Source organism: Mixophyes fleayi, chromosome 12 (genome assembly GCF_038048845.1).
Source record: "Mixophyes fleayi isolate aMixFle1 chromosome 12, aMixFle1.hap1, whole genome shotgun sequence".
Taxonomy (NCBI): Eukaryota; Metazoa; Chordata; class Amphibia; order Anura; family Limnodynastidae; genus Mixophyes; species Mixophyes fleayi.
In genome coordinates this window covers 79051077-79063976 of record NC_134413.1, presented here as the reverse complement: position 1 = coordinate 79063976, position 12900 = coordinate 79051077, and the positions used below count along the sequence as shown (strand labels likewise).

Sequence of the window (12900 nt, the reverse complement as noted above, 5' to 3'; positions counted from 1 at the left end):
TGGATAGACAACTCTTGCCAGGATTCGTGTAAAAATAATTCCACACTTAAGAGGTGGATTTTTGGTCTTATGCCCAGGCATGGCAATGACCTTTTTGTTATCACTGGCAAGAACTGGAACAATTTTTCTTTTCAAGTGTATGAAAATCATATTGTGACATAGGAGGTGTTCAAAATTGAATAAAAAATGAATGGAAATTAGTGTTACTGAGGTTAATAATAATGTAGCTACAAAATAATACCTAAATTATGTTATTTTAGCACCAATAAATGTAATTTTTATAACAAATTGCAAAACAAAATCAAACAAAACCAAAACACGCAATGGCGGTTTTGCAAAACCAAAACCCGACGGTAATCCAGATCCAAAACCGAATCCAAAACCAAAACACGGGGGTCAGTGACCATCTCTATTATAAATGTACTTGTGTACATGTGAATAAAGTGCAAAGTGACCAAAATGGGTGAAAATATAAAAATAAAAATATAAATATATTATTGAGAGGTAGGTACTACCATATATTAAGTGAAAAAACTAATTAAATGAAAGCAATAAGAAAAAATGTGAAAATGCAATTTAAACCGTTAACGTATGGTCCTATATCGATTGATATTGGTTAACAATAAATAATGCCACAAAAATTACTCATCAAAGGAAAGCTGAATAACTTATTATAATCATTTAATCCATGTGAAGATAGACTCCCCATTAAGAACATTTCCTTAGTCTCCTTTCTCAGGAGATGTCCCTGAAAATCGCCACCTCTAAGATCCATAGTAACTTTCTCCATGGCAAAGGATTTAATGCATTTTGGATCACAATTGTGATAAATCATAAAGTGCCTTGCCACCGTTAATAAAGTTTTGTAATTGCATAAATTAAAGAAAAAATTACCTATTCTATTATTATGAATGTACAAAAAGGTAATAAACAGACTTGCAATAGGTTGCACAAATGAGTTTCAAAAAATAAAATAGGAAATAAAACCAGAATCCCTACTTTCAAATTCAGGAATTGGCGTGTGAGGAGTACACATTGAGAAGAATGGCACATTTCAGTCGTGGTAGACCCTCCTCAAAGAAATGTACCATCTGGTGTCTGAAACAAGGGATTCTTAAACCATTTCTTGATGGGCTCTTCACCCCCCACCTCTACTCAGAGATCTGTCTCTGGGCCTGACTAGTTTCAAAAGACCATTGACTCTTGCCTAGGTCAGACTCAGTTTAGATAGCAAAATACACTTTGGAAAGTTAGATAAAATATTCACAGTGTTATACATAGATTCAACAGAATATAACAATCAGTCATTTGATATACTACATTTCGTCACAGATACTAACACCCACACTTTCTGAAAGTGCCTGTTCATCTGCCACAAAGATATCCTAACCCTGAAAACAGTGAACGGCCTTTCTTGTTCTACATCGCCGCTTGTGCATGCGCACTAGTCCTAGTCGCGGCCGCGGCTATTACTACTCTGCAATCAAGGCTTCCACATCTGGCTACTCATATACTTTGGACCACACAGACGGATCTCCAATAGAAACACAGCGTCTCAGCAAAGAAGCCCAAATTAGGGTAAGTCTGGTTTACTTTTAATCTGCTACCGTGTGATCTTAGTGGACTTGCCTTCTGCTTTAATTAACCAACAACGTATTGGACTGATGCGAGCTATGCTTATTATTCCTAATATCCACTGGGAAAGGAAGACACCCAAGTATTACCATCACCTGATACAATTTTCTGGAGTCCATTCTTTTCTTCCTTATAAGGAACATTCCTTAATATTTCGACTACTACTGAATACAGACTTTTCATCTATGATTAACATCTAGTTGCTAAACTATTAGCGGGACATTGAGACTTATGTTACACCACTTGCCTTTTTAAACTATCTGGGATTTGCATCTATACTTAAATATATCCAAGTATAAAACACCGAACTATTTAAGATCTTCATAAGATGCTATATATGCACATATGGGAAATGTTTTATTAATGTCTATTTAGGCTGCAATTACTATAGCTGTGTTATATACCATTACACCACCACATGTGCATTGTTATAATAAATTAAATTTTACAGAAGGTCCATGTCTCTTAGTCATATGGTTATTAGACATAGGTGCACCTCTGGTGTATTATCTTTGTGCCAAGGGCATTCAACATTATTAATTTTTCTTTGTGCCGATGTTGGGACTGAAATCTCCAATAATTTTTCATTGAGTGAGTCACCATCACTCAGTGATATTTTTATCAGACCGATTCCCCTATGGATGTTCCTCCCATACTGACTATAGTTTCACATTATGACGGGGTGACCCAATGGAGCGAATATCCGTGTTATACTGTAACCAGTCAACATTGACATAGTCCTATACTGTTGAAGTGGGACTCCATGCTTATCTAGTGGTAAATAGCTCAGGCTACTGTAGTGGTGCTGGTTATTATATCTGGGGGAAGCACATTGTCAATTGTAATGACTTAAAAAAACAGGACTGCTTATAAAAAATGTATGGAGACTAAACTCTTTGAGAATCATTGGCATAGGAATGTAATGTGTTTCCCTAAAGTGCCCTGGCACATTACATGGATGGCAGCATGGCACACCTGTTGTTTGTTCTGTAGTTGTTAATTCTGTAAGGCACATTTAGATTATATTCCCTATAATTAATATATTTAACAAATTCACCTATTTATACATCTGTCCTGACCCAGATGAGCAATATATTGTCTATATATTGCACATTTACTATTTAACATTTTCTAAAAACACTGATATTTTATATTTAAACTGAGATTCCTTGAATCCCACAAATATATTTGCATAACTGGAGCATAACTAGTTTTCCAAAAGAACTGGTCCAAAAATAAAATGTATAATAAAATAATGAAGTATATAGAATTTATTAAAAATGTTTAAAACGTTTGAAATTAGTTAAATTGTCTCTAACCATTAGTTGTCAGCAAAAATGTCTGGCAACTCATTGTTACGAGAAATTGAGTTTTAACCCAGATGAATGAGTTTTCCCAAATAAAATCTTTCAGTGATTGTAAAATGGCCAAAGGATGTTTTGTATATGATAGCAACCTTTTAACAAAAGGCTGTGGATCAAGATCTATATAGGAAGAAAGATTAGATGGAAGAGAATTAATTTCACAAATAATCAGCATTTTCTTAAAGGAAATCAATGATTTATTTATCTTTGGACCAATAATTTGGTTTCACTATTTAACTATCTATAGTTTATGACTATACTGTTCAATTCAATTGTAACTTAGTGTAAGTATCAGTTTTCTCCAATCATCTTAAAGCTTCTTCAAAATAGGAAGTGGTATCTAGGAATATAACTCACCTGCCTTTGTTGGTAAAACAGGAATTTTTCATTGGATCATGTCAGCTCATATTATGAGAGTCACATACCCTTTAGAGAGTCTATCCATTCTTTATAGCAACATTTAGCAGAGTGCCAATGGAATGTTATTGTGTGACTATACTATATATGAATAAATAATTTAAATTTATGTTAAACTACTTAGGGAAATTGTCAGTCTTTTTGCTAATCATTTTGTTTGTCATGTTGAAAATTCTTGAGGTCCTCTGAGATGATTTTGAAAGGTCCTAAATTTTGGAAAATGTTTTCACACCTCATTTTTCTCATCTAATTTTCAGATCAGACATGTAATGCTGCAATACTATATGTAGTACATTTAGGATGCATGAGTACAGTAATAGATATAGTCACATGGAGCTTTGACAGACCCCTTAATACAATTCACAAAAATCTCGGTCTCAGGAGATCCTTTTATAAGGCTATAGACCTGTTTTATTTGTTGCCACTTGTTAATATTCTATATTTAAATTCCATACATTGCGATTGTTGTGATTGTCCTGTGGATGTTAATTATTGGTTGGATTTTGGGTGAATTGAGATTAATTCAAGAATTAATTCACCAAGATAAATATCTGAAATGCAACTGAATTATAGAATTGGCCTAATAGACAGCATAGTGATGAATGAAATACAGAAGGCATGTGATGACAATGGTCAAACTCTCAAAGCTAATAAGTAGCTAAGTATTCAGAGAGAGCTTTATGTATTAAACAATGGGTGGCATATCTCCCAACGTGGGCCACGCAAAGGGGCATTGCCATGGCATGATATGTAGATATCATTATGTAAATAAAAAGTTTTCTATTTTGCAAAATAGAGATGGTCTGGTGCCAAACTTACTGCAACAAATATGGCACTGCACCATCACACAACAATGTCTGTGCCCACACTTACCAGACATTGCTGTAAAACCAACATGTGTGGATATTCTCTTAGCACTTATACCCACACCAAAGAGCTAGCCAGGCAGAGAAGAAAGCGCAGGTGAGCAAGTGCCCTACCCGTGCACCTCCCTAGTTCAACATATGGTGACAAAGTGACAAGGGGGTTACATTGTTATGAGAAGATCCTTATACATTACTCATCTTTCCACAATTGGCATGTTCTCTTTGCAAAAAGGGAACTGTGGATTGGGGATTTCTGTTGAAGGGGGTCATTTCTGTGGAAGGGGTTGGGGCAGCACGGTGGCTTAGTGGTTAGGATTAAGGTTGGCTTAGGGTTACCACGGCCTTATCTGGCGTTTGTGTGTGTTCTCCCCGTGTTTGCTTGGGTTTCCTCCCACACTCCAAAAACGTGCAAGTAGGTTAATTGGCTGCTATTAAATTCACATTAGTCTCTCTTTCTCTGTGTGTGTGTGTGTGTGTGTGTGTGTGTGTTAGGGAATTTAGATTGTAAGCTCCAATAGTACAGAGACTGATGTGAATGAGTTCTCTGTACAGCGCTGCGGAATCAGTGGCGCTATATAAATAGCTGCTGCTGGTCATGATGATGAAATAGTCTCTATACAGTGGCAATGTGGAGGTATCTGTACTGTTTATGGGGTCCCTGTGTCAAGCTTTGCACTCGGGACTTGAGGCTCCCATCTTTGTTACATCCTGCCAGTTCCTATGGGGACCCTGATCCTTAATTTTTCTCAGTCTGTGACTTTCTACTTTCCTCCATTATCCTCCGCACAGTCATTTCCTCCCTTGCAATCAGTGTCTCTTATTCAGCTTGATATACTATATATTTATAAATTGTAATAAAAAATATATATAAGATAACTAATTATCATTACGATCTCTACATATATTGGTTTAATATATATTTTGTCCTGTTTCTGTGCGATGCTTAGGATAATGGGCTAAATATTGCATTATCTTTTTACTTGCATTTAAATATAATCTTATGAAAATCACATCATCTCATGTAGCGTGTGGTCATATCACTGTCATCCTTTGCTGATGATGTTTCATAAGCAAGGATGATGTCACAAACATGAGAAGATGCAAACACTGCTCACATCCGTCAAAGTCCTTTATTTCAGTCATAACGCATTATTATACATAACTCCCAGCATCCCAATACGCCATTTCCATAAGTCACCTATGTTGTCTGAACGACTGATTACTTTGGGCTATATCTTTTCAAGGTTTTCAAAAGATTTCTTTCAATAGCAAGTTGGACTGGGAAGACATTTTAATCTGGTTGTTTCATCCGGTCTCTTTGATTAGTCGATCATACTTCCAATTTGGTCATTCTATGGAAACCGTCAGGCCTGGCTTGTGATTTTTCAGCTCTCTTAACTTATCTTTGACTTCATAGGACAACTGACGATTTAAGAAGAGGCTAGACGTGAGAGAAAAGCAAGTCAGAAGGTGAGGTATTCTCCAAGAAATCTAGAGAGGCCGGAGAAGTTCTCCAGACATTGTGATTAGGAATCTGCTAATCGTATAATATACATTTTTGACCTGTGTGTATTTAATCATCACATACAACGCATGTAAAGAGAACAGCCAACACTCAATGTCTTGTACAGTTGTTATGATCTTGTAAGGTCTCAATATTATGTTGGCTTTGAGTTACTAATGAGACTTTGCTGTATATTTTGTTAATATTAACCACTGTAGCTGCTCTCTAAGGATTAGTGTGTGATATTACAAGTGATGTGGCCTTCATCATCCAAAGAGATCTAGAACACCCTTTTTTTAAAGCGAGAGATGGAGTCACCTTAATTAGCACAGAGGTGTTAATGCAACATGGACTAGGAAGGATACATATAAGGTTATTAAGGGCAAAATAATTTTGGGGAAATTTGTGTTCCGGGAGATGGATAAGATTCACGCCTAGAACTGTACTGCACTCGTATAAGAGACAACATCACTGTTGTATAGTGACTTCACCGTCTTTCTTGTACGTACCTGATCTCTTTCAGGCTGGTTGATTTCAGTATTAGCTCCTCGATGTAACTGGCACCAGTATCTGTAATTTGATTATGGCTCAGCACCAGATGTGTGAGTTTTGTGCTATTGCTCAGTGATACCAGGAATGGGACATGGTCATCTCTCAGCAGAATATCCTGGAACCTGTTAGAGATCAGAGAAGACTTCATGCTTTCAATTGTATTTTTTACAAATACAACCAACATACAGAACAAAGAGAGGATTTTTTTTCCTTTTAAATTTTAGTCACCAGTCCTTCTCCCAAATAGTAGTATTTGGGGTGTAAAATTCCAGAGACTCCCATAACCTAGGAGTACTTACGCTAACAGTGCTCATTCTAGAAACTAACAGTGCCATTTACACCTGTTCTCACTGCTGCTGTCAAATAGTAAAGTCAGTCCTGCAGGAGTGGATGATAACTCTTAAAGGGATACTGGCAGTTCTGCTAGTTAAGGGATAGGGGGGTTGAAAACTAAAAATGTACTTTGTGGGTTTAATTGTCAATTAACATAAAGGATAACTCACTAAAAACTAAAAATGTAGTCTAGTTGAACAAAAAGTTCAAAGCAACTATTCCCTAACTGCTGCTATGTTGTCGAGGGTCCACCTAGACTGGATTGAGGATCTCCTGTTCCAACCATAACACTATGGAAGCACCCACCTGAATAGGGATAGCACAGGTTGAAAAAATGTAGTGATTATATTTAACTTGTATTTTCTAGACCACTAAAAGCTTAAATTTGAAGGTTACTTTGGGATACAGCACATGATTGTTCTTTGCACTATGATAAATAATCCTTTATATGTTACGTTGGTACTGGGTGGTTACACAGTTGCCACCTGGTGTATGCCTCAATAATGCCAACCCATCTTTTCTATTTCAATAGTAAGGCAGCACTGGGTTCAATTCCAAAACTAGGATCTCTTGGATTTCCTGCAGTTGCTCCAGTCTCCCACAGTCCAAAAAATACCGTGCTGGTTATTCAACTGGCTGCTGACAAAATGACAAGTCTTTTATATTAAATGTATCCATAGTAAGAATAATAGTTGGAGTTGAACACAAACACCAAGACGATGTGGAATTTAGTTGTTAAAGATTGATCCAACAGATAGATTTAATCTGATAAAAGGGTTACCAATAGATTAGCACAAAACAAAGATTCAAAAAACAGATAACATTACTAGAATTCTTCAAATCCAATAGAAAATAGGAGAATTGAAGAACATGAATTTTGAAATGTTCCTGTGAGTGAATCTGCCAATATTTAGTCTGTTCAGAACATCCCTGCTAACATGGAAATTAGAGAGCCACTCATACAAGCTATGGCTTTTCATCTTTTAGAAATGTAGGATAGGGATGCTCCACCTTCCAAGGCAATGGGGCTTTTTTGGTGGGATAGCAGCATGCTTCAGATATTTAGACTCTTTCAGGTTTGGTTCTCCATATGTATGCAGTAGGCCCACCTCTGCACCTTTTTATTGCGGAGCAGTAGAGAAACAAGATTACCTTATGCGGAGCCAGATCATCGTAATGAAATAAAAGGATGGAGCATTCTTACTGGTGTTCCTTGGCATATAGGACATATGGCCATTTCCATCCCTAAAGGGATTTTCCACCAGTTCAATGCTAGCAGTCCTCGAGACAGGTCCTACACTTAATAGGACCTGTCTTACACCTCCATGCTGCACTTCACCAGAGAAACACATGTCCAGGAACACACCAAGCAATGTGATAAAAAGATTTAAACACATCATCACCACATGTAATAAAGACAGTTCCGATGTCCTCTCATCTTTATGATTAATTTACACCACAAATGATACAAACCCCAGCTGTATTTTAGAAAAATGGAAAAACACTAACTGAAAGGGGTGGCTCTAAAGTAGCAGGACGGTGGACTTGTATTGTGATATTTACACTTTGTTATTAGGGTTATCTTAAGTTTATTTTCACTTGCCTGTAGACCCAGGCGCGTTTCTAGTTTATGAAGGTGACTTTAAAGACCAGAAGGTAGGTGTGCACCTTGATATATGTGGAGTGGGTTTCCATAGCCATTTATTATAACCATCCTGTGTGTGTCTTAAATTACCACCTCTGTGTCTATTTTGCACATATAGGCCCATAATAAATAAATATCCACAAGACAATAATGGCTGTGAAATGCTGAGATAGTCAACTAATCCTAGAAAATATGCAATAATGCATAGGTGCAGTTAGGTGCACTTTGCTATTTGAGAATTGAAGAACATGAAGTTTTAAATGTTCCTGTGAGTGAATCTGCCAATATTTGGTCTGTTCAGAACAGAACATTCCTGCTAACCTGAAAACTAGCCAGCCCACTCATACAAGCTATGGCTTTACATCTTTTAGAATGATGTAGGGTAGAGACACTCCACCTTCCAAGGCAATGAGGACTTTTCTGTGGGATAGAAGCATGCTGCATATATTTAGACTCTTTCAGGTTTGGTTCTCCATATGTATGCAGTAGGCCCACCGGTGCAGGGCAGAAACAAGATTTACAATTTAGAAAGACCAGTAAGTAGGTGTGCACCTTGAAACGTGCGGAATGGGTTCCAATAGGCAAAGTAATGCTTTAAGATAATTATTTACCGTGAGCACCATGTGTGTGCCTTAATTGACCTGCTCTGGGTCTATTTTGCACATATAGGCCCAAAATAAATAAATAACCATAAGACAATAATAGATGTGAAATACCTTGCTAGTCAGCTATTCCTAGAACATATGTAATAATGAGGTGCAGGTAGCCATTTGTTTACTACAGAAATACATTTAGAATTAAGACCAAAATGTAACATAAATATTTATAGCGTTTCCCACCCTCTATGTCTGAGAGCTGTATAATGTGGTTATACTCACATTAATTGCTCTACACTGCACGATGGACTGGACAGAGCTGTCATTAAATCCCCAAAGTGAGGGCCAGTCAGGTCATTGAATGATAAGTTTAATATCCTCAGATACTGGTTACTTTTCATTGCAGATGCAAGATGGGAACAGGAAATGTCCTTCAGGCCGGTACTGTCCAGGCTGGAGAAGAAAAGCAGATTATGATATCATCATCATCATCACCATTTATCTAAATAGTGCCACTGTACAGAGAACTCAATCACATGATATAAAGATAATTAATCATTTACAATCTAAATATTGAGGACTTTAGCTATCACCAGCTCTAAGGGGATGACTTCTAAAAATTAAGGTAAATTGTCCTTAACATGGTGGTAAATAAACAGCTTATTCTATTAAAAATAACTAACCCGTTATTTCTAATATAGCACATGAAAGTGGTGGTAGTGTACAGTTAAGGATTGAAGTTCATCTACCACCTTTAAAGGGACAATTGCCCTCCACTTTTTGTCCAATAAAGGTGAAAGTTCAGGCAAAAATATTTCAATTGAGACTGTAGTTACAGCAGGACAATAATAGTTGATTGTCAACGCGTTTCGGAACCGTCACATTTAGATTCAACCTATTATTTTATAATCACAAAGTAAAAGTTAGTTATTCGAATTTGTGTCAGAGACCGGTTTACAGATATCCTCCAATCATTAATAATTTCCCAGGAAGAGGAGATGATAGTGGGAGAGGAAGTGGAGGAGAAGTAAGTGCTACAGGAATGTAGTAAAATAAAAACAACATGGTAAATGGAAACAACTACGAAATTTCATTTAACCTTTCACTGTATCAAAGTTACCATAAAGATGATTTTTTTTAAGATTTTGCTAATATTACCATAGTGCCAAAAACATTCCTGCCGCTGCAACGCGAAGCCCTGACTACACGACATTGTTTTGCAAGTTTTTTTTAAAGGACTTTTAAGATCAGTTTTACGATAAAAAATAAGTTTAAAAAAATAAATGTTAAAAAAGTAGCTTTGAAATTATTTTACCTTCTCACAAGGATCAAAGTTATAAAAGGAGGTGGGATGGAATATTTACACTGTCGGGTGAATGGGAAGGTGAAATCAAACTGAGGGTTCATTTAATGGAAAGACTTACACTTACACATTATTATAGCAAGCCCCCCTGGAGATGAAACCTGATTAGACTTGGACTCATCCCTATATATACACTTATTAGAGTCACAACTTTTACGGGTATCTGAGGCCTTGTGCAATGTCACGTGATTATTATGATGACACTAGAGCTCTATCTAACCACTGATTGGCTGTTGACCGCTCCAGTTCTTCATTAATTTGCGGCTATATTATGCCGAGCTGCGGTCATCTATTCAAATTTCTTAATTGTCACTCCCATTTTCACTACTGCAGGAAAGCGTATATGGAAGACATGACTATCGCATTTATTAATAATACCGTCTAGACACTATTTTCTCTTTTTTATGTGATACCTAATTGCATTATATTGTGTCCGAATATGGTAATGCGACTTTTGCATTTATCACACTTAAAACATTGTCAAGCCACTTCTCTACATAATCGTTGTTAGAGACAATGTTTTGGGTTTTAGGACTCATTATGTTTAAATGACGCCATGTGGATGACCCATAACAAGATGGCGATATAGACTCCATGACTCCAAGTGTCCGTGAGCTTTTCTATCCACAGACTTTAAAAAGCACTCACTGGTTAAAGTTCAGCACAGCTGGCGGTTATCATGTAGAAAACCCCATTACTGGCCCATTGTTTCATCCCCGGTGGTCCCATTGTCCTACCATGTCCCTCAGCCAAATTCCAGGAGCCCTAGCAGTGGTGGTGGAGGAGGTAGCTAGCTCTTATCAACTGGGGGAGGTGAAAGAATAAAACATGTCCTTGGCCGAACCTATCAGAGGACACCTCAGAGCAGGGGGGCTGTTAGTTCCCATGGTCAACCAGGATGGGGTGGCAGCACGGTGACTTAGTGGTTAGCACTTCTGCCTTACAGCACTGGGGTCATGAGTTCAATTCCCGACCATGGCTTTATCTGTGAAGAGTTTGTTTGTTCTCCCCGTGTTTGCGTGGGTTTCCTCCAAGTGCTCCGGTTTCCTCCTACACTTCAAAAACATACTGGTAGGTTAATTGGCTGCTAACAAATTAACCCTAGTCTGTGTGTGTGTGTGTGTGTGTGTGTGTGTGTGTGTATGTTAGGGGATTTAGACTGTAAGCCCCAATGGGGCAGGGACTGATGTGAGTTCTCTGTACAGCGCTGCGGAATTAGTGGCGCTATATAAATAAATGGTGATTATGATGATGATGGGGGATAAAAAGGAGCCCTGAGGGTCTAGGTAAACTTGAATGTGTGTGCTATTGAGACATTTTGACAGACCTCTTCTTTGGGAATTGTAATCCTCTATTTGCCGGACTCTGGAATACCCGGGATAATTGGTTCCCAAGTGAAAGTGAAGGATAATAAAAGTGCACACAGGTGAAAATTTTACCCATGTTTCGTGATATTCAAATTGACCCCGGTTGGGATATCCATTTTTTGGGCCTTGCCGTACTGCCTGCTGTTTTCTCCTCCACCATACAGTTTTTGGGTCCTAAAATAAACGCCTTTATTTTGCCACAATTATGTCGGGTGTCAATTATTTAACGTAAAAGTTCAGAGGGTAATAGGAGGAACCTCAACCATTAAGCATTTCATAAAGATAGTCCCGATGTTTCCTCTCTCTCATTATTAACTTAAGCCATAAAAGAGGCTAAAAAGAGCACTATTAGAGATATGCTTAAAAGTTTAAATAAAGGAGTTCTAAGGTAGCAGGAGGCTGAAGTTTGACATTTTTAAACCCCCAGAACTATATATATATATATATATATATATATATATATATAAAAAAAGATGCTATCATGAGGGTGTTTTCAAAGACATAAAAGAATTTTCTATACACACTTTGCAGTTCATAGATGGCACTCAGGGGTAGATTTATCAAACCTTCCAAAAAAGGAAAAGTGGAACTGTTACTCATAGCAACCAATCAGATTCTAGCTATCATTTATCAACTACATTCTAGAAAATGATAGTTAGAATCTGATTGGCTGCTAAGGGCAACACCTCCACTTTTTCTTATTCGGAAGGTTTGCTAAATCTGCCCCTTATTGTAATTTATCCAATGTTATCTTTGTGTCAGACATATAATAACACTATATAATACTTCCTACTACATACATATTCCCACTGCATGCATTTGTTATACTCACTATAACTCCTCTATCCGGCATGTTGGACTGGACAGAGCTGTCATCAAGTCACTGAAGTGAGGACCTTCCATTGTATTATAAGACAGTTCAAGTCTTCTCAGAGACTGGTTATTACTTATTGCAGATCCCAGATGACAGCAGGAAACATCTGTCAGTCTGCTTAATGCCAAACTATGGAATAAAATCAGAATCTAAAAACGAGTTATGTCTAGGCAACACTGGTTGCATCTGCAAAAATGCAAATTCACAAAATACTGTTAGACAGGGCAAATTTGACATGTAGGGGTCACATAACTGCAAATAAAAAATTGAGGAGACACCTAAGTCATTACATTTACTATTGGGATTTGTATAATATGTAATTGAAGACATCCCATGCTCAATCGATCAAACAAAAGGGGTCACGCCATCAAAATCCTTACAGTT

At 37.3% G+C, this 12900-nt stretch overlaps 2 protein-coding genes across 2 annotated transcripts in view; both read right to left on the bottom strand.

Annotated features, from left to right (window-relative positions):
• The window catches only part of LOC142109075 (NACHT, LRR and PYD domains-containing protein 12-like), a 59432-nt gene that overhangs the window by 31883 nt on the left and 14649 nt on the right, over nucleotides 1–12900 (bottom strand). The window lies entirely within an intron of this gene.
• Nucleotides 5399–12763, bottom strand: LOC142109080 (ribonuclease inhibitor-like). The gene is made up of 4 exons (XM_075193111.1): nucleotides 12475–12763; nucleotides 9195–9365; nucleotides 6296–6460; nucleotides 5399–5723 (listed from the first exon to the last, which is right to left on the bottom strand). Exons 1-4 carry the CDS (start codon nucleotides 12543–12545, stop codon nucleotides 5630–5632), a joined length of 501 nt encoding a protein of 166 aa, XP_075049212.1. The 5' UTR covers nucleotides 12546–12763; the 3' UTR covers nucleotides 5399–5629.